Here is a 21,680-nt window from a genome sequence, read left to right as displayed (position 1 = left end):
CATCTCTGAGCCCCTTCTTGTTTGCAGTGGTGATGGACAGGCTGACAGATGAGTTAAGACAGGAATCTCCATGGACCATGATTTTTGCAGATGACTTTGTAATCTGTAGTGAGGGCAGGGAAGAGGTTGAGGAAAATCTAGAGAGGTGGAGGTATGCTCTGGAAAGGAGAGGAATGTAGGATAGTTGCAGCAAGACAGAATATATGTGTGTGAATGAGCGGAGCCTGAGTGGAACAGTGAGGCCACAGGGAGTGGAGATCAAGAAGTTGTAAGATTTCAAGTACGTTGGGTTAACAGTCCAGAGCAATGGAGAGTGTGGGAAAGAGTTAAAGAAACGGGTTCAAGTGGGTTCGAATGGGTGGGCAAAAGTGTCAGGGGTACCATGAGATAGGAGAATATCAGCCAGAATGAAAGGAAAGGTGTACAAGACAGTGGTGGTGTGGAAGGGTCAGCGGACGGGTCAGAATCATACACACTCATGCTGTATGATTTAGAAACCGTTACAATGACCAAAAGACAGGAGGCAGAGCTGGAGGTCACAGAGATGAAGATGTTGAGGTTCTCTTTGGGAGTGACCAGGATGGATAGGATCAGGAACGAGTCTATCAGAGGGACAGCACATGTTGGATGTTTTGTAGAGAAGGTCAGAGAAGCTAGACTGAGATGATTGGGTCATGTACAGAGGAGGGATAGAGAAATTATTGGTAGACGGGTGTTGGAATTGGAGCTGCCAGGCAGGAGGTCCAGAGGAAGACCAAAGAGAAGATTTATGGACAAAATGAGAGAGGATATGAAGGTAGTTGGTGTGAGAGAGGATACAGAGAATAGGGCTGGATGGAGAAAGTCGAGTCGCTGCGGCGACCCCTGAAGGGAAAAGCCGTAAGGAAAAGAAGAAATGTTCAGTAGTTGAGTTTCCACCACTGACAACAGGTGATTTCTCCCACTTGCTGGCCGTCTCTTCACACCGACTAGACTGTCACTGAGTTAATGTGACCAACACAGCGAGATAGCGAAATCCTCCAGGACCGCTCAGAAAAATATCTGAGTGTGATTAAATGTAATTAAAGTGAATTAAATAAATGGAAATGCCAGCTGGAGTTCGGCGGTAGTGTAATTTTTTTTTTTTAACACTTAAGTTTTCCTTTTTTCTTTGTGTGTGTGTGTGTGTGTGTGTGTGTGTCCCTCTAGGCCCACTATTCCACAGGCAGAGTTTCTGCCTCTTTCACATCCACAGCCATGACCCCGGCTACAACCCACGAAGCAGGCAAGTAAACCCCTTCCCAGCATTAACTTTCGTAGCTCCCTATTACACAACCATCGAGGAGCTTTTGCCCACTGGAGAGGAGGAAAGGAGCGTTCTGAACGTTTTCTGTGCGTGTGTGTGTGTGTGTTATCCCTCTTACACATTGATCTGTTTCAGTGCCCTCTATCATATTGACCCAACTATCCCTATCAATTTCTTTAGTCAAAAAAAAATAATTTCAGCAAAGTGGTGATAAAAAGGACCCCTAGTAAGTGTGTATGTGTGGGTGTATTTCAGAAGACGGTGAGAAATGATCTCTCCAGAAAATATCCAGAGAAAGTAATAGTAAACAGAGCTACACAGAATGAAAAAATAAATTTGGCTGAAACTGACCGGGTTCAACTCACTTATCGGCCGCACTTCTTTGCGCTGGCAACCATGTAGCGTTCGGTAAATCATCTGATTTCCTTTTTTTTTTTTTTTTAAAGAAATCTCAAAAGAAATTGAGGGCTGGAGAGGAGTGGAGAAAAATAACTTTGCCCTTTTATTTATGTAAATACTTCAAAATGTACTTTCAGACGCCATCTCGGATGACGCAGTGCGTTACCAGTACGTTAAGAAGAAGGGCTATGTCCGCCTGCACACAAACAAAGGGGACCTGAATCTGGAGTTACACTGTGATAAGGTATGGGCGCGTTACCACAGCACACACACACACACACACACACACACACACACACACACACACTGCTGCCTTCAGGTACTTCTCAAAAAATTCTGTTGGCTGAATTATAAAGTTGTCGTTCAGCTTGCAGTTCGTTCAGATGCATCAACGCATATTGCATCGCGAGCCGGCCAGTTGTTGTTGTGCAGAAGGTCCAGTCTGCATGGAGACCAGGGAGGGTCATGTGACCACTCCTCTGCCATGGAGATCGAGGCAGCGGACGGGTCAGAAGATGGCTACCAGGCTGCAGAGCTGCTGTGTTGGCCCTTTTTGATGTGTGTTGTGTGTTTTTTTTCTTTGTTTTTTTTTTTTTTTTTTTGAAGAAGAAACGGCTAAGAATCCTGACCCTGAGCCATGTTTTTGTCATGAACAGCCAGGAGTGACGGGGCCCCATGATTTTCTCTGTTGCGACAGAGTTTGTAACCACTGTCTCTTGGTGGGGGGGGATAGTTGGCGGTGTGAATTTGGCCTTAGGATCTTACCACCACGCTCTCAACCCCCGTCCGCCGATGTTTATTTGTCCATGTAGAGGGAGGTCAAGTCAAAGCTCGTCTAATGAATTACCGCGGCTAAGTTGGTGATGAAGGGCCGACTTCACTGGCAGCTTTTTGTTTGCTTTCCAGATTGTTACAATCTCTAGTCAATCTCAATCAAAACACTGGTTCTTGAGTGGAGCAACGCAGTTGATGAAACAAGTGACACGGTCACTTAATCAGCTTGTTGGTTTCTTTTTGTTTTGTCTGCCTTTGGACGTTGATTTTTTTTTTTTTTTTTTTTTTTATTTGTTTATTTGTTTTTCAGCCTGCACCCTGTCTAAGGTTAGAGCCCGCTCTCCGGAGCGACTGAGCCAGTTCCTGGAACGCATTTCTGCCCCAGTAACCAGGCGCTTCGATGTGCTCAATTTCTATTGGACTCTGAGACGTCGAATCAGAATAATGAGGGGAGGGCTACGGTGGTTAGACCTGTTTCACACAACATTGCTGCTCTATTTGCGGCCTGCTGTTTATGAATTAATGAGCGCAGCTTCACTGTCACATCGGCTCAATCAGACGCGTCTCCCCGCAAAGCGTCCTCTCTCCGGGCCAGAATGTCTCCTCCACCCCCTGGCCTTCGCTGTCGCCCTCACTTATACTAAAAAAATAATAATAAAGTGAGGAGGAGATTGCAAAGCAATCACGGCAGATCGGTTTGGACGTACTCGGGATGTAGAAGAGTGAGCGAGTTCCTACAAGGGGGTTTTCGGCCGGCCGACGTCATTTCGATGAAAAACGTGTAAATAAATGAAAGTTGTCCTCTGATCAGAAGGCGATGTGACGCTAGCCAATTTCCAGCCTCTCACGCCTCCCGTGCAGAAATTGGAGATCTGTAAGAATTTCATTTATAGATTCATCACGTAAAATTTCAAAACGTCTTTCAGATGTCAAACACACACAATGAAGAGCCATTTTTTCACAGGATGGCCAGCTTAGTTTGCATGGAATTGTGAATACTGTGATCCATGGCTAAGGTTAACATTTCTTTTTTTGAAGGGGACAGTGGAATCTTCACATGGTTATATGAACCCATTCTGCTTTAAATCCTGATTATTTATTTGTGCATACATACCGCTACATCGTTTTTCTCAAGTAAAAAAAAATTGGCCATTTTGTTGAAAAATGGCGGATATTGTTGAATTTAAATGTGCATTTTTGCAGTTAAAGCTACTCATCATGCAGTGAGCTCTATGCAGGCCCATTTAGGATGCTCGGCTCAGTTTTGAAAGATTACAGGGTGTCTATTGCAAATGGGATTATATAAATGTATTTCATATTTTAGATGTAGGCTACAGTGGACTCTTGACTTACGGGTGCATCAGCTTACGACTTTTAAAACATTTAAACACATTCAGACACGACACCCGCTACTAGGTAGCCTCGACAAAATCATGGAAAAAAATGGGTGAGGTTCGTTTGTTGTCTATTTATGGAGAGGATGCTGTTGATGAGATACGGTAGCTTAGAATGAGGCATTGGACTAGTTATTCAAAGCCAGGCAGGGATGATTTGATCGTTTTAAGGAGAGGAGTGACACTCAGTTCGTCTCTGAATTAAGTTTGGCAATAAAGTGTAGCATAGCGGCCAAGTTAAATTTAGCAATACATTGTAGCATTAAGTGTGTCACGAGTACAGTTAAGCATTAGAGCACAAGCTGAATAAGGCTCCCAACCTCCTCTAACAGGGCTGGCATTTTGGTCCAAGCTTCAAGGTAAATACACTTACTACACTTATTTATTTACATTCTCTTTCATGATGTGTGAAATTATTTTTTATTTGTATAGTACGTTTTTCTTATTTAAAACCCAAAACAAAACCAGGTGGCTGGAGCAGGTTTCAATGGGGAAATTCCTGTTGGGAAATTTAATTCCATACAAGAGGAAATTGGTTTACCAGCTAGGTCATGGAACAAATTAAACTTGTAAGTCAAGGTTCCATTGTATATTTTTTCATACACCTGGCCTCATTCACAACTGTAGCACAGTTCACTGTTTCAATAGAAAAACAGGAAGTTTTAGACCCGGCCGCTATGTCAGATCTGACAGTGAAAACGCACACACACCTCGAGCCACGTCGATCCACAGCCCAAACACAGATTATGATCTTAACACCGGAGTCGGCTAGTTAACCATTAACGAAACGGAGTGAAGAGCCTGCTGAGCACTGGATACACTAGGAAGCCTTGCATCCCAGAGCTTAAAGGAAAACGCTTTTTAAGTCTCTTGGTTTTGGGATTTGGTATTGAATTGACACGAATGCCTCACAAGAAAGCCTCTGGAGGGGTTTGCCGTGTAGTGAGACGCTACTGTAAAACGTGCACCGGTTAGCCAACACCTGCAAATGCGCTCATGGGAAAAAATGGCGTTTATTCATTTTGTTTCATAAATTATCCTACCTTTTGCAACGCTGCTACTTAAACCACGGTTTGGAGAACCTGGAAACGTTGTCTATAACGGGCCGATTCCCTGAGAAGTATCGCTAAAAGGTGAAACGAGTCACCTGATTGTTTCTGTCTGGCTCAGCCGCCATTGTTCTCCACTCGGACATAAGTGATTAGCGCTTGAAAGCACCCAGGGACGTTGGTGAATTGGATTGTATTTTAAGCTTAACATTGCATGACGTGAAACACACTCGCAAACACACACACTAAATTTGCCTCTACGATGAGTCGGCAGCGCATCAGAAGACAGAAGCTGCATTGAAAGGTGAACAGTAAAAACAGCACACAACTGAGTAACCCCTTTTTTTTTTTTTTTTTTTTCCTCCCTTTTTTTTTTTTTTTTAAACTGCCAACCGCTCACACGCATACCACCTGCGTACGGTTCGCCATTTCGGTAATTGTTGATTAGGTGTTCCTTTCCATTCCAAGAATCTATTTTCTTGCGCCGAATACCCGAAAACCAGTCCAATTTTTATTTTTTTTTTAGCTTTTTATGGAGTGCTTTGAAACAATAAGCCTCTTTGTACTGGACCACTTTGACAATCTGGGATTTATAACGTGGGTAGGGGGGATATGGGGGAGGTGGAACTGTTGCCGTCGAACCCAAACAGCAGCAGATGCGGGGAAGAAATAAGAGCAGCAGAGCCGAGGAGAACTTGTCATACAGGGCGAAAGCCAATGAATAAAAATAGGTTTTATGAAAGCAGCTGGTGGTTCTTGAAAACTGCTGTCCATTGTTGCCAAGGGGGTGGGGGGGCTGGAGTTAGCGTTTCTCAGACACATACACACATAGTGCCCTGTAAGGCTGTTGACATTAATAACTTGAGCTGAAAGTCGTCATCTTGGCTCCCCCCACCACCGCCGTTTGGGGGACAAAAAGCAGTCAGTCAAACTTTACTTTTTTTTTTTTATTTGTTTTTAAAGAAGGTGCTTCTTGGTGATTTACAATCTGGCCCAACACCCCAAAAAATACTTTATGACCCAGGGTGTGGACAAAGCGTGGGAGGGGAGGCAAGGCACTGAAACCCCCTCCCCACGCACACACCTTTTTCCACAGTTAAGGTAAAAGGGATGTCAATAAATGAATAAATAAAATAACAAACAACAACTCGTTCCAGGTGGTTGTTGACACCCACAGGCTTGCCATTAAAATACTATTCTGTGGATTTATTTAAAAAAGGAAGAAAAAAAGATTTGCATCCTGTGGGTCACACAGTCCTCTCAGGTGCTTTTTCAACCAAGATTTTTATGAGGTGAGATGGAAGTGAGTCGTGGAAATGACACACACACACACATTCTGCCTTCTTTTTTTTTTTTTTTTTTTCGAACACAGAACAAAGCTCAAGACTTAGCAACCATTCACCAGCGTACCTGCTTTCCGTCTCACACACAATACCATCATCACACTGCACAGCAGATCTGGAGTCATCATCATGAGGAGAAAAGTAGTATTCGTTTCCACAAGTTTCAAGAAAACCTCACAGTTAGGGCATGTCCTGCCGCATGTAGTACACCTTGTACTGGCTTGAACTTAAAGAATCTTAAGTAAATCTATCTATTTGTGTGAGATTTGAGTGTCCATTTTTATTTTACTTTTTATTTCATGATGCACTCTCTTGCCTTTGGCCTCGATTGCGGCCCGGGCCATCTGAATTTTTAAAATACTTTCTGTAAGTCGCTTTGGATAAAAGCGTCCACCAAATGAATGCAATGTAATGTGATGTAAAGATTTTTTTTTTTAAATTGCACTATTTATGCTGTTAAATATGTCATCATATGTCTGTGTGACCTTTTGTTACCCCCCACAGGTGCCGAAGGCCGGGGAGAACTTCATCCGTCTGTGTAAGAAAAACTACTACGACGGGACGATCTTCCACAGGTCCATCAGGAACTTCATGGTGAGAACCTTTTTGACCAGCCAGTGGGTTTAACCCTTCTAGGTTGAAGCGCAGCTGCAGTTGTTAGTTTAAATTCAAATTTAAGTTCAAATTTTCTGCTTTGGTTTTCACAAACAGCAGCAAAGTGGGATCTTTTTTTTTTTAATATGGCTGTGGAATATTCCACACATAGCTGTTTTTGTGGAATATCTCACAGATGTCATAATTTCTTAAACTTCCTCACTGGCTTGATGTTTGTTTTTTTTTTGTTTTCTTTTTACAAAGTGTGTTAAACTTGAGCGGATTATATATATCAGCAAAAGCATTTCTAGAGTTCAGGCGTTGAAAAAAAATGGAGGCTAAGCGGGTTTCAGGCCGGGTGAGTCGCGCTCTGTTACTATGTAAGAGACGTGTATTAGCGTGGAAATCCACTGTGCTCAAAAGGTGCAAAAAAAAAATAGCGTTTTCCCCGCTCCTTTCTTTGATCGGTCGATGGCGAGCGCCTTTCACAGATGTCGCCGTAATTAAAGTGGCTCTGTGTGGACACGCCGTCTCCAGAGGACCCTCCTTGATTCTGTCCCACCTTTTTTCAGGCGTTTAGCCGAGCCCCGCTTTGCACGGCTGCGATTACCGTGCTGTCTTGACGGAGGGGCCTCCACAGTAACCTCACATTTCGGAGGTATTTGCGTTCAACGTGAGAGGAAAAGCATTTCGTCATTTCCTCCCAATGACGCCGGGAGGAATGTGGCGGTCTGGTTCGAAGTAAGGGTGGAGCCGGGTCAGGCCTCGGGGCCGTGGGCCGCCGCTGAACGTCTTGCGAGAGGCAGGTGTCTGACACGTGACCTTAACTCGCCGCTTGGAAAACTCGTTGGGATTTTTTTGTTTCCATCTGTGTTGAGCCAGAGAAAGCCGGCGGCTCAAACCCCGGACCTCTTGCAGCAGCGAAGGAAGAAGCAGAGGATGTTATTGGAAGCAGGTTTCAGCCGGCGGTGCACGGGGGAACGCGCTATTGTTGTTTTTGTCCTCTTCTGTGTCTGAGGGTTGCCGAGCGCCATCTTGATACATAACTTTTTCCTCATAATCAACTCCACAAGTGGATGTTTGTTGAAGCATCATGAGCAAAACAAACAAAAGGCACTTGGTTGTTAGAGTGTGGAATTATGTGAGCAAGCGCCCCCGATTCAAGGGTTGGCGGTTCAATTCCCAGCTCCGTCATGCCAAAGTGACATTTACCACTGACATCAACCTTTTGTTTAAAAAAGAAAAAAAAAAAATTCAATTACAAAAATTGTAAAAGGCCTGAATACCTGTCAGAAAGTACTTATACGTTTGCCGGAAATACTCATTTAAAAACAAACAACTGAAAAAAAAAAAAGCCTCGTAAATTAAGGAGACCTCATTAAGGAAAGTTCACATGTTGATTTATTGGTGTTTTTCCAGAGTTAAGCTGGTAACACCATTCCCTTGTTGCGGGATTATTCAAGGATTAGCTTTCTTTATTGTGACTTATCAATCAAAATTGTGCTTTTGGCTATTGGATTTTGTTTTTTGTTTTTTTTAACTCCCATTCCCCAGAGCACTAAAAGCCAACTGTGTATTTGATCAGGAACCTTTATTAATCACCACATTTGCAGAAACTTAATTTGCTGCCATGCCAATTAATGAAAATGCAGCTGGTAAATGGATCCGGCTGGGAGGAAAAGACGAATCAACAAATGACACCACGAAAAAACCGACCTTGACGTCGTGTGATTTTTATTCATTTATTTTTCGCTTTCTCTCCCCAGATCCAGGGAGGAGACCCCACCGGCACAGGCACAGGTAAGATCGGGACTGTCTGCTGCCGAGTTTTTGTTTCGTAACCCAGTGGCACTGAAATATTAATGACTCCTTTTTGGAAGCTTTCGCGTAAATACTGTTTGCAACCCGAGACACGGGGCGAGTGTTTCTAAATATACACCCGCAAAGGCACACTGGATTAAAGGAGACACACACACATACATGCACAACCGTGCTGGTGGAAATGGAGAAGCATGCACGGTCCGCGCCGGGGCGACCAATCCAGCGGCTCTCAGAATGTTTTTAGAAGCCAGTTTAAAGGGCAGCCAAGTATAATTGACTTCTAGGTTTCATGCAGTTAATTTCCTGTGTGTGTCTCTCGTGTGTCCGAGCGTCTCAATGCAAACGGCGTCGGCCACGTCGGATTTTTTCTTGGAGGTGCAGAATGTCGGGCCCGCGGGTGAAAATTCTTGCCGTCGTCCCCAGGAACGTGAGCAAACATCCCGCTGGACGTCTTGAGGACAGACGGCAGAAGCGGCGGTCACACACACCGATCCGGTTGGTCAGAGGAGGGAGGGTTGGGCTTCGGAGGCCATTAACCACATTCAATGCACAGGAGGTTCTGAGAACTGAGTGATTTTCCGTCCGTTTGTTTGAAATATCTGCACTTTGGCTCCGCCGCCGGCCCCAGAGGGGCAGTTATTCACGCGGCAGGAAAACACGGCACGCTGTGTTTTGCTTGAGTTGAGTGCCGCGAAGGGGTGGGCTGGCGCAGACGGGACGGGGGGGGTGGGGGGGCTTCCGTGACGTCATCCTGTTTGACGCAAAGTGCGGCTGCAATGTTTTCCGACACATTTGGCTAGTGTGGGAACGTGCCCAAGTGTTCCTCTCGGGCCTCCAGGTCCTCGCTTTCCTTCTCTTCTGCGCTCAGCTGTTTAAACACCAGTCAAGACCCTCTTGTTTGTCTTTTTTTTTAACCAAGCAGAAAACGCAGAAACAGACACTGATGCAGAATTAATCTTGTCACGGTATGTGACAATCCAGTTAACCCCCTGACGTGGCAACCAAATGAAGGGGGGTGAACCCAAAAGACGTTGTCTCAATTAAAAATATTATTCTGTCTAAATGCTGCATCCACACCTATGACACACTTCCCTGGGGGGGAGGGGCTTCCCATCGGTGGTCGCATGAAGACTCAAAATTGTTTTGAGATAGCCAGTAAATCGCTAAGACCGGTCGATTAAAACTATTTGAAATCAGCAATTTGAAACACAAGTTTACGTGAGTTTTACGTGACACAAGGAACTCATTGCATCACTTCCTGTGACGTCCACAGGGGGGCGCTCCAACGGCAAAGTGCGTCATTAAACCGAGGCGAGCTGGCCGGTTTCCCGGGAGGATTTTCGAGTGAATTCCTCCCAACGCCTCCTGTTCACAAATTGGCAAAGGACAGAAAAAGGTCGCCGAAGCGCGACCCTCGAGCCGAGCAATGTTTTAAACATCGACTTCTGGATTAAATCCAAAAAGGAGACGCACCGAGCGTCCAGAAACCGGGGCTAAAATGGCCGCGCGTCTTTGTTTGCATCGTCTTTGATAAATTAAAGCTGCCCGGTGTTCAGGGATTTGACTCGGGAAATCATAAATAATAATGACGGTCAGAGCCGTTTAGATTTTCAGGTCATCTCCTGCAGAGGAGTTTTAGCGAACATTCTGTGTCGTGTATCTCGATTCACGGCGAAATCACACAAAAGCTACGATGCAGCTAGAGGTGGAGCCTGCACCAATCTTCACAGCTTCTCTTGTGTTTCGAGGGGGATTTCTGTGTTTACATTGCTCTCCTTCTGTGGAGTCCCCATATTACCCCCTGCCTGTCCGGGTTCCCCACATGTCTTCCTCCCACAGTCCCAAAAACAGGTTCACCGAAGACTCTTGATGGCGTTCACTCTTGCGCAGTTTGTTGCACTTGATATGAACCCCCGGTGCTTTTTGCGGCCGGGTTGGGTGTGTGTGAACATTCAAGCGAACTCTGGTCCGCGTCAAAAGGCCGTTCTCAGACTCCCAACTGCCGCAGTTTATTTGAGGTCAGAATGAAAAGCAGACCGGAAGCAGCGCAAAAGGCAGCGCACCATGGGAATCAGGAAGTGGACTAATGATTAGAGATATTCATCCAGAGACTGATGGCAATAGATTGTAACGACCCGGTTGAACAGTTTGGTCTTGATGTTCTAAAAATGCATTTCCCGATAAGTGAATATGCTGGCAGGGGTTGATTTCCCTTCCTTGTTTTGTCCAGTAGACAAACGTTTTTCTTCTGGTTATCTTCTTTTCTGGTACCTACGGCCGGGTGGCGATCCAACTGCAAGATGCAGGCCAGCAATAGTTTCAATTATATTGTTGGGATTATGGTCTGTTTGACATAGGTGCAGTGTGACGACCGAAATATTCCACAGGCGTGAATAGTTGATGACTCTATATGTGGCTCTGTGATTGTCAGCGAGACCTGTCCAGGTTAAGCCCAGCCTCCTGTCCATATGACAGCAGAGATTCTGAATGACACTATTCAAAATCATTTTATTTTTTAGTAATTTTCCTGATTTTTTTTTTTCTTTAACCCCCCCCCCACCAGCGCCTGCCATATTTTAATTAATTAAGCAGGAAACATTTTACAAATGTTTATGATAGCAATAAAAATGAATGCCTAGTTTTTGGAAATATTTCTAGATCTACAGAGTGGTTCCAGGTGTGGATTTGAGGCACTCTCTTGCTGCCAGACCCCACCTCCTCCTCTGCCCAGATATTCCATAAAAATCCGACTGGGGGAGGAAACAGGCATATTTCAGATGCTTCGGGATATTTTTTTCCCCCCCAAAAAAGAGACTCTGCTAGACATGCTGGTGGGAGGTGTCATACATTTTACTTTTTGATATATTTAACCTAAAGCTGCAAAAATTAACATCTTGGTTCTTTTTAAAATGTCTGTAGCGATTGCGTGTGTTTTTCAGAAAACATATTTTCTGAATATCTCCATGTGGAAAGAACAATGCCAGGCAGAGAGGGCACTTAAGGGTAACATTTTGTCCGTGCACTATATGGCACTACGTATGATTTACTGCAAATGTAAACAACTGCAGCCGGTGTGTCCTGAATATTTCACTGTGATGTGACAAAGCCTGCGATTTATATTATTTAATAATCCCAGATTGTATTCATTATTTTTTTTTAAACCGGGACACACTTGAGCTTTAAATCTCTGTCAAACAACGAACCTAGTAGAGTTCCTCTCAGGTCACTCCGGGATGTTTTCACCTATTTCCTATTTTCATCATGCCCCACCTTAATTCTTAGATGGACACGTCTTTATCTTGGACACACTCCATTTTTTTTTTTTGTTCAGGTTCTTTTAATTGATCCTTTGTTTGTTTAATCCTGCTGATTTTCTGAAAATGTTAAACTAAAGCCGGCAGAATGATTTCCGGGTTCAAGCTCCACAGTCCAATCTCACATCACAGAATCCAGATAAGATTTTTTTAAACGACTGTTGAAAATATTATATATTTATATTTTATATATATAATTTCCAGACTATTGAGCGCGCCTCAATATAAGCCGCACCGGCTAGCCGATCGCTATCTTGGTCTTCCTCCTGCGCGCTAAAACCGTCAAAGTTGTCTTCTTCGGTGTCAGAGTTGAACGGACTCAGAATTTCCCGGTCATTTCATCGGTCCGATGTGACGAGGATAAATGTTTTAGCGTCGTGAAGCTCGTTAGTGTCCCTTACCCAAAAAGTCCATGTATCAGCCGCATCGTTGTTTACGTGAAAAAAGTCGCGGCTTATCGTTGTCTACGTCCACAACTTCCCACTTTTTTCTCCTCTTCCTGTCCTTTGGAAAGTTGTGTGGACAAGCATCACTACCTTTGTTTCCCTTTGACTGGAAATCGCACCCAAAACTAGCACAATGTGGCATTATTATCATATATACCATACCGGGCGGAGGTTAAACTAGCGGAAAGCCAACATTTAAACAAGCAACCTCCATATGTCATCAACCCAGAATGCATTGCGCTTGTAAAACAAAGGCGGCACCTGTGGGTTAAAATATAATATAAATTATAAATTGCAATTATTAAAGATGTAATAATTTTTGTGTTGTTTTTTTTTAAATTACATTGTCGTATGAGACATACAGTCATGCATATTTAGCCCATTAGTGCAGGTTCCCTTTTTAATATTCAAACATGAGCTGTGCATGTCCTGTGAGGCAGCGGTATGCAACACCGCCTTACCACAAGGAGTTTCCGGGTTCTAATCTGACTGGGTTCTCCGGGTTCTACTGCCTGGGTTCCCTCCAGACTCTTCCATCTTCCTCGCACAGTCCAAAAACAGTCAGCAGGTGAATTGAATACTGTAAATTGTAAATCTGTTGGTGTGAGTCAGAGTACCAATGTCCAAATATGAGGGCAGTGATTGACGGCTGACCCACCCAGGTTAAACCCTTCCTGTTGCTCAATGACAGCTTGGATTGGCTCAAACTCCCCCTGCCTCTATGCCTGTCTGTATAGAAGTGTCAAAGAGAGCATGAATGGGAGGATGACTGTTAGTGGCCCTGTGATTGACAGGTTACCCTGTGATTGACAGCTGAGCCATCCAGTTAAAACACTGCCTGAGAGACAGCTGGGATTGGCTGCAATCAACACCCCAGCCCCCCTCGCTTAGGACAACAGGTGTAGATAAAGCACGAATGAATAAATAATTTCAAGACGCGTTGTGACACTTGACTGTCACTTTTTTTTTCCCCCCCCAGTTAGAGTGACTGGATGTGATATGACTTCATAGGGCCGGAAAAAAAAAGAAGATTTCTGAGTTTGTAAGATTCTGTCCCTCACTGCCAGCAGGCTGACAGAAGGGATTCCTCTTTTTATTTTATTTATTTATTTTATATAAACCTTTTCAGACGGTCTTGAGTTTGATGTTCCTCAGGGGGAATTATCCAAACAGCATTACGGGGTCTGCATATTGATGTATTGTTTAACTCACGGGTGAGGACTGATTCCCCTCTACTTCCGACATCCTTCCGGCTCGTTCTCCCTGGCGTTTATGACCAAGTCATAAAATGTCAGCACATTGATAAATTATGCAAAAATGCCACCGGAGGCGAGGCGGGGGGGCGTGAGTCGACATCTGCACAACTCGTTCCCGGCGCCGCCGTCGCCACCGGGCTACCGCACGTACCTGCGCCACGTCCTCACCGCGCACCAGCTGGAATCAACACAAGACAGCATAAACAAAACCCCCCCCCCAAAAAAAAAAACATAAGAAAAAGCAACAAAACAAATCCTCCTGCCAATAATCTCATGCGGTATTCATGGATCCTGAGCGATAGAGGCGACCGCGATTATGATTGACAGCTGGAGGCCCTCAGCGGGCCCCCCCCCGCCTTCTAGGTCAAATGGGTCAGCATCTTTGTTTCAACGACACTTTTATCCAATTAACCTCACAATTCCGGAAGACTTTTTTTTTCTCTTCTTCTTTGTGTGTTCGAAGAATTTCTAATGAGTTTAATGTTTTGCCATAAAAAAATATTGGTTTGTGCTCAGGACCTTAAAAAGGCTCTTTTTTTTGGGAGTCATAGGCTCCCTCCCCGACACACACACACGCACACACACACACACACACACACACACACACACACACACACACACACACACACCACCCCCAGAGTCTGCTCATTTTGCTTACATAAACTAAATCCAGATGGTGCCATTAAATGACAGATTATCTCTGTGAGCCGCCACCACTGCTGCCTGGAGAAGAGGGGGGAGGGTCATATTTTAATTTTAACTAAAAATGTCCCACCTTCACCACGGCTCGCAGGCCTTCCTGGAATCACTGGAACCGTCCTGGAAAAAAAAACAGGTGATGAAACAAAAACAAGGAAAAATATATCAACTAAAACTTAACACAACAAAAAGAAAATGCCTCACTTATTGGGTCGAAATTGTGTTTAAAAGTATAGAAAATTGGGAACAACCTGGACAAAACATCCCGGCTTGAATCCCCATTCAAACCAGCTTCAGTTTCAGTTTGTTGTCAACAAACCGTTATTTTTTTTTTATTTTTTATTTTTTTTAACTTACTTTCACTTTCAGAGCCAAGTGAACCTCCTTTACATGAAGGTCTGATTCGTCTGCACCTTCATGTTCACTCCTCCCCCCTTCCGGTTTGAAGACAAATCGGGGAAGCAGACACCCTTCCGTCTGGGCCGTCACCCAAGTCCGATAACGGCGTATCTGCCGTGAATAGCGCCACCAGAGTCGTGGTCAATAGGTAGCCTTATCTCCGCCGCCACATTGTCCCTGTCTCCTTAGCCCCCACCCCCATCTGCAGGCCCATTTATAATTTCCCTAATTAAATGGTCTTCGCTGTTTGGGCGCCAAATGCACGTCATCTTTCTGTCTCTCTCTCTCTATTTTTTAATTTATCCAGTTATTGGGCAAATTATGATGATACACTGCAAAAAAAAAAACACTTAGACGTTAAGGAAGGGAGAAATGAAACAAAGCTACTCTTGTGACTGAAATAAATGATCCCTAATGAGTGTGTGTTGCCAAGAGACAGCGAACCTCTCCCCCGCCTCCCTTGACCAGCTCAAAAAAATAAAAAAAAATTGATAAAAATAACTTAATGAAAAAAATGTTTCTATCAAATGATGGGATTTTTTTTTTTCATTGTGCTTTTCTTAATCTGGCCCAACTTCGAGCGGCTTCCATTTTAAGCCGATACTGAGGCGGAGATCAAGGGATGATGAGATTTTCGAGCGGCAGACTTGGAGCGTGCTCTGTCCTTCGTCCGTCCGCCGCGGGGTAAAACGATGTTGATGGTTTGATGTCGTATCGCAGCTAATTCCCAATAAAGGGCGAGCGTTTGTTCAATAAAGGACTCCTGCGGAGGGCCATCTTGATCGGCGTCATCCAAGCGGAAATTAGCACTTTCTCCAGGCACCCTTCGCAACAGCGGGCCGGAACTACTCCGGGTCAAGTAAAAAAAATAAAAAAAAAGAAAAAAAAAACGGCTGATGCTAATTCTCCATCCGCATTTTTTCCTGTTTTCCATGCTGTGACGATTCCCGCTAAAATTAGATAAAGAAAAGAATAGCATTGGCAGTAGCCAACATGACTGAGAACAAGCTCCAACCAGTTCCATGTGTGGGACAGTCAGAGAGTTAGCATGGTTTGAATATGTTCCCATGCCCTGTTAATGTACGCTTTCCTCCTGTGGGGGAAGTAACAGGGTCCGTAAATTATCTGCTGTTGGTTTGTCCATTGACCCGCCCGCTAGTATTTTATTGGCCATTTGGCGGTTTATCAACGCTCTGCTCCCCAGGAGACTGAACATCACAAGTTATGAAGGGCGACCCCCCCCCCCCCCCCCCCCCCCCCCCCGTGTCACTCTCGATGATAGGCTGATGATTGTTCAACTTTGCTTTTGTGTTGTTGTTGTCTAAGAGCCGCCTGTTTACAAATCAGGCGATTCAGAAAGCTCGACGTCATCTTCCCCGATTTGCAGAAGTGCTGTAATGTGCTAGTTTGGCCACTAGGGGGCAGTTGGTGGTATTGTTTGTCATCCGAGATATCCACGCGACATGCTGCCAATTTCGCTAAATCCGAACTCAAAACCAAAACAACATTATGGCTCCAAGTCCCGAGATGCAGTGGAACGGGGAGTCAGACAGAGTTTAGTTCCGATCTTAATGGTTCTGTTCCATCGGGGTTCTGTGTTGCCATGGTTTCGTGTCGGCGGCCTTCCACGGCGTCAGGATCCTGTGTCGCCATGGTTTTGGCATCTTCAGGATTTCACTTTGTCAGGGTTCCATTTGTTTGGGTTCAACTTTATGACAGGACATATTTTTTTAAGCTGTTTTTATTGCGGCAGTAAAAAGACGAATAATCAGATTATTCCATCTGCACTCGATTTTTCGTAATCATTTTCCCACCCTCGTGAGATGCTGGTGTTTTTGAATGAATAGCCAGAAGCTACAAAAGTTTTCCAACCTCATAAAAAAAAAAAAAAAAAAAAAAAAAACATCGATGATCTCTCAGTCCTTTCCCAGGCTAGTATCGGAGTAAGAGCAAATGATTCGGTTGATTAGAAGATGACTCGACACCAGCGCGCAGAAAATGTCCGCCGGTGGTAAAAAAAGCATCCCGGCGCCTGCTCCGTTTCTTATCTGAATCCAGCCCGGCGCAGCAGAGCCAACGCAGGCCGAAGCCGCGCTTCCTTGTCAGGCACATAGGGTTAACAAGGGAAGAGGGGTTTATAATCCCTTTCAGATTACTCAGAGTTTTCAAAGACCTCGGATGCGGTAGGAATCTCCTCGGCAGCCGGATTAAAAAACACCCAGCGAAGAAGCGCGAGGCAGATGTTTCAACGCCAGAGCTCTGTTTGTTTTTTTTTTTGTTTTTTTTTTCATATTACATGGTGGAGGAGGAAGCGGGTAAAACAAGGAACCCCTGTTCGGTCGATCCTTCCGTCAGTCAATCTCGGGCCCGAAAAGGAACACAGGCGGCTGTTCGTTGGAGGCCAAGCGTCAGGATTCCGGCCGAGATCCTCGTGTTGGGATGCAATAACCATCATCTTCTCCCGACCCCTGACCTTCCACTTCCTCTCTCTCGCCCACAGGAGGGGAGTCTTTCTGGGGGAAGCCGTTCAGGGATGAGTTCCGGCCCAACCTGTCCCATACGGGCCGGGGGGTTCTCAGCATGGCCAACTCCGGACCCAACACAAACAAGTCCCAGTTGTAAGTCCCGTGCACAGCTGCCGCTTTCCAGAAAGGCCATCTGTCAAGAATCACTTTTTTTTTTTTCTGTTTTTCTTTCCTTTTTCTATTTCCCATCTTCCTTCCAAGAACTTCCCTTCCTCTGATTTTTTTGTTTTTTTATTGCTTTGTATTGGTCCCTGCCGCCTGTCCCCCCCCCTGTTTCTCACAAGTGTTTTTCCCGACCTGAGATGTTTGTGTCACGTGCCCAGTGGTGAGTTCGGGGACAGTGTTTCTGGCTACTTTCTCCAGTTACTCTGAATTTCCTGTCTGCATGTTAGTCATTTTTGACTAACTGTGACCAATGGCCTGCTCAGGTTTATCGCCCTGGTGGCCACACCTGAATGTTTGTTGTTTGTCTTTTTTGTTTTGTTTTTAATGTAAAATGAATACGCCAAAAAGTATCTGGAACATTTAACTGTAAAAATGAGTAAATGGCAAAAAAAAAAAAAATCATCTGGAAATTCAGCCTTAAAACAAACAACTTAAGTTTGAGTGGACTTAATGGAAATGAAAGTGCCGTCATTCTCGAGTTTGCTGAAAACTAAACTAGAAGATTAAAGAAGAGTTCAAGTTAATTGTGTTTCTTCATTAGGAGTTTTTAATCAGCTCCTGGCGAGAGCTGTTGTTGTTAATTTGTTTGTTTTCAAGCCAAGTCAAACCTGCAAGTCCTGTTTTTTTCGCTATTTCCAGAAATGTTATTTCATATGTACAACACTGTAATAACCCTGACTTCCTCCCTCTCTCTTTCAGCTTCATTACGTTCCGTTCCTGCACCTACCTCGACAGGAAGCACACAGTATTTGGCAGGTAAACTCGTTTTATTTTCTCATTTTATTATTATTTTTTTCTTTCCTTAAAATCCTTTGAGCTCCGCTGAGGAAACCCCTGAACAATTATCTCTACAAAAAGAAAAATAAACAAACACTCACTCCATAAATCCCATAAACAACATATAGTAGCCTGTACTTGAATTCATTGAATCGTGGGTTTTTTTTCAAGCAGCGGGGTTTCACGGTACACAGTCAAATCTCGGCGGCGGTCAAATGGCACTGTGGTGGCTGTCTTACCATTTTTCCTGACTTGGCACCTTTTTCAAAATCTTCCCAGGTCGTGTTTTCTTTCTATAATCTATTTATTTTTTCCATTCTCTCACTCTCTTGGGGAGAGGAAAAATGACCCGCCGCCGCCGCCGCTGCTGATCCCGAGATTTGTGGCAAAGATGAAGCCTGACAGCTCGAAAGCAGGGCCTTTCATTTTTCCTCAGGTTCCGTCTCAGGCAATCACTTAATGCGACCAACGCTCCACTGGAAGTTTAATTTGATATATATATTCTAAATCGCCACGTCTCCTAACCCGTCAAAATATATGGCAGCTCCCGCAGCTACCATTTCGGATGTTTAGTTCAGAAAGAGTCTGATTTTGGCATGGTTGTCCTCGACCACGATGTGACTCTCAGGTCTTCAAACCATTTCAGCTCCTCATCCGAGGCGGCGTCATTTTTATGGTTTTTAAGAACTTACATGATGTGGCCATTAATAGATAGAGCTTGCATGGCAACTTTCTCCGGGACTCGTTGATCTTTGTTTGGTGGTTTGTGTCTTTCTCTTGTTTTCTTTTCATTGTTAGCTGAGGCTAATATTAGCTCGGCGTGCCCAGCGTGTGGCTAATTTTAGTGGTGTTACCAAAGTATCTTATTATTGCACGCCAGGTTTTGCAAATAGCGTGGGTCTTGTCCAGTTGACGGCACCAGGGAACTCCATATAAACTGAAGTGTTCCCAGATATCCACCTTCAAATTGTGTGAATTTTTTATAGCTCTTAAGCCACTGCTGCTACGTTCCTCCGCCATGTTGCATCTTGTTTTGTTTCCGTGTGTCCTTCACCCATAATGAAACTTGAACTTTTCAACACCATTGTCCGGGCAGAAACGTGGAACGTAACCGTCAAACTTGTTTTATTTTGGATTTTAAAAACTGGTTCTATCACTCAGATGCATCAATTCCGAATTATCCAATCAAGCATCTTGATGCATCGTTGAATCGGTAATTTTCTGCACACTTATACACCACAGAAGGTTCCAGGGCTCACAGCTTTAACATATTTGCTAAAAGAAGTTCGGCGTTAGTTAAGGGCAGAGGAATAGTGAATGGTTATTAACATGAACACTGCGATAGCTTAGCTCTCCATGTTGCTCGGCTTCCTTTACTTCACGGTGGTTTGTTTAATGTAGCGCTTTAGGTGCACGTCAAAGCGGTTCCTACCTCGGTCTCTCACTGCCTGTAAGAATGCAAAACTAAAAGATTGCCCCGTAGGAGGGGGGGGTTCCTGGAATGAAAATCAAGCTGGACACTTTCTGTCTGAAAGCAGCAAATGATGGCAGGCTGTGATGGCGGACGCCCAGACAGCGCCTCCTGGTCCTGCTTGTAACATCCAATTCCGCCCCCACTTTTCTCCATCTTTATGGCGGGTTGTCTCCCTGTTACCTCTGCGTCTCTTGACGTCTGTCAGTCAGGTGACACGTGAGTCTGAACTTTTAGCCCAAAAGCTAGTTAAAATTCATGTCAACATGACCACCCAGTGGGATCTCAGGCTTCAGGTGTTCATGCATCCTGCCCCGCTTCCCGTTCAAGATCCCATCCCCGCCCCGCCAAAGGAGTTCCCCGATCCTACCCATCGTGTCCGAACTCTTGCCGTCGGCCTTGGAAAGGCAACAGTGCGTATTCTCCTCCCCGCCGCTCGTCCTTCCTCACACGTTCACATCTTCATTGTCGCACCTCCTGTTTAGTCCCTGTTTGGCTCAGGTAGGTGGTTTTGCATCTCAGCCCTGCCCACGAGAGAGAAGGGCGATGAAATATTTAGTAGACGCCGAACGGAACCCGATGTCCTCGTCTCTCTGCTGAGAGCACCTCTGTCCCGAGTGGCCTCCTTCTCCTCCTCTTCCTCATCCACCACCTCCTCCTAGCTTTTCCTCTAAAAATATTCCAACAGCGGATCGCCAGCTCGGTCAACACACTCCCATCAGCCTCCGCTCCGACCCCGGCAACTGCCGCGTTCCCTTCCCAGACGGAAGTCTTTGCACATTTAATGGGACTGGTGGAAAAAAAAATCTTTTATGGAACGAGACGCCTTTCTGAGAGGTGATGGTGGGTCGGGGGGGGGGTGGGGACTCCTAATGGAGATGTCAGAGCGAGGGCGTCTGTCAGTCAACTGCCTCTGCTGTGACCTTCGGAGTTTATGTGCTTTGTTTTTTCCAACCCGTGCAATTTTTTTTATTTATACAGAGGAGATGAGACATTCGGAATCAGACGGATTGTTTACAAGGTGCTGATGAAAAGTAGGTGGTCGCTGTTAAACGTTGACGTGGCAACGTGGCCTAAATCCGGCCACGTGGGACTGATTCAGTGAAGATGTTGCCTGTTTGGTAAAACCGGCCAAGTGAGAGGGAATGGGGATTAAGGAAGAAAAAAGATATTGAGCCGAAGTTCAGGTCCGGACGGGATTTAGCCAAGTCGGACTCTCTCTGGTTTCATGTGACAAACCCGCTTCCTGTTTATTGCACCTCAAATACAGTTTATATAATTTAGCAAGTATTTTTTTTTAAACTTCAGCATGTCAGCGCCAATCCATTGCTCGACTTGGTTCTCCAAGGTCTCCAGCTTGGGTTCTCACCAGGTTCTCCCTTTGTCCTCCAAAAAACCCGTCAGCAGGTCAGTTGAAGAGGGTGAATGGTCGGATGTCTCCATATTAGGCCCTGTGATTGACAGCTGAGCCATCAACCCTTAACTGAGATTGGCTCAACAACCTCCCCCACCCCTCGCTGGGCCTGCGTGCCAGACGAACTGCAGAGAAAATGAATGAACCAAAACCGAATAGTGAGTTGCAACTTAAAAAGGAGCATGTGGCGTTTATTATCATGTCGTACCTGCATGGTTTGGAAGAGCGGTTTCCATCAAGCGCTTGAATGAAATGAGAAAATAAAGCCGGCGGGAACAGCAAGGATGGCTGAGCCACTGTGTGTAGGTGTGTGTGTGTGTGTGTGAGCATCAAACGTCAATTGAGTTTTTTTTAATACTGGTGAGGTGCTTTTATGATGCAGTTTTATGACACTGTTGGCGAGTCTGCCTGCTCTAAAACCGCGTTTTGCACCAATAAAGAGCAGAGTGGCGAAGAAAAACAAACCAAGCCTTATCTGGTTGGGTCTAAAAAGGAGTGAACGAGAGATTGACAGAAAAACACCTCCTCCAGTTTTTTGTTTTTTTTTTCCGCGGA

At 44.9% G+C, this 21,680-nt stretch overlaps 1 protein-coding gene across 4 annotated transcripts in view; it reads left to right on the top strand.

The window, feature by feature from the left end:
• Window positions 1–21,680, top strand: part of ppil2 (peptidylprolyl isomerase (cyclophilin)-like 2) — a 38,488-nt gene that overhangs the window by 8,024 nt on the left and 8,784 nt on the right. For all 4 annotated transcript variants that reach the window (XM_086169178.1, XM_086169180.1, XM_086169179.1 and 1 more), the window contains exons 11-16: window positions 1,189–1,264; window positions 1,822–1,928; window positions 6,749–6,838; window positions 8,605–8,638; window positions 17,274–17,391; window positions 18,163–18,219. In XM_086169178.1, the coding sequence (XP_086025304.1) occupies window positions 1,189–1,264; window positions 1,822–1,928; window positions 6,749–6,838; window positions 8,605–8,638; window positions 17,274–17,391; window positions 18,163–18,219 (482 nt within the window). The remainder of the gene's footprint in view (window positions 1–1,188; window positions 1,265–1,821; window positions 1,929–6,748; window positions 6,839–8,604; window positions 8,639–17,273; window positions 17,392–18,162; window positions 18,220–21,680) is intronic.

Source organism: Fistularia commersonii, chromosome 22, assembly GCF_037954325.1.
Source record: "Fistularia commersonii isolate RoL2024-O1a breed Wild chromosome 22, RoL_Fcom_v1.0, whole genome shotgun sequence".
Taxonomy (NCBI): domain Eukaryota; kingdom Metazoa; phylum Chordata; class Actinopteri; order Syngnathiformes; family Fistulariidae; genus Fistularia; species Fistularia commersonii.
This window is presented reverse-complemented; position numbering and strand designations above follow the sequence as displayed.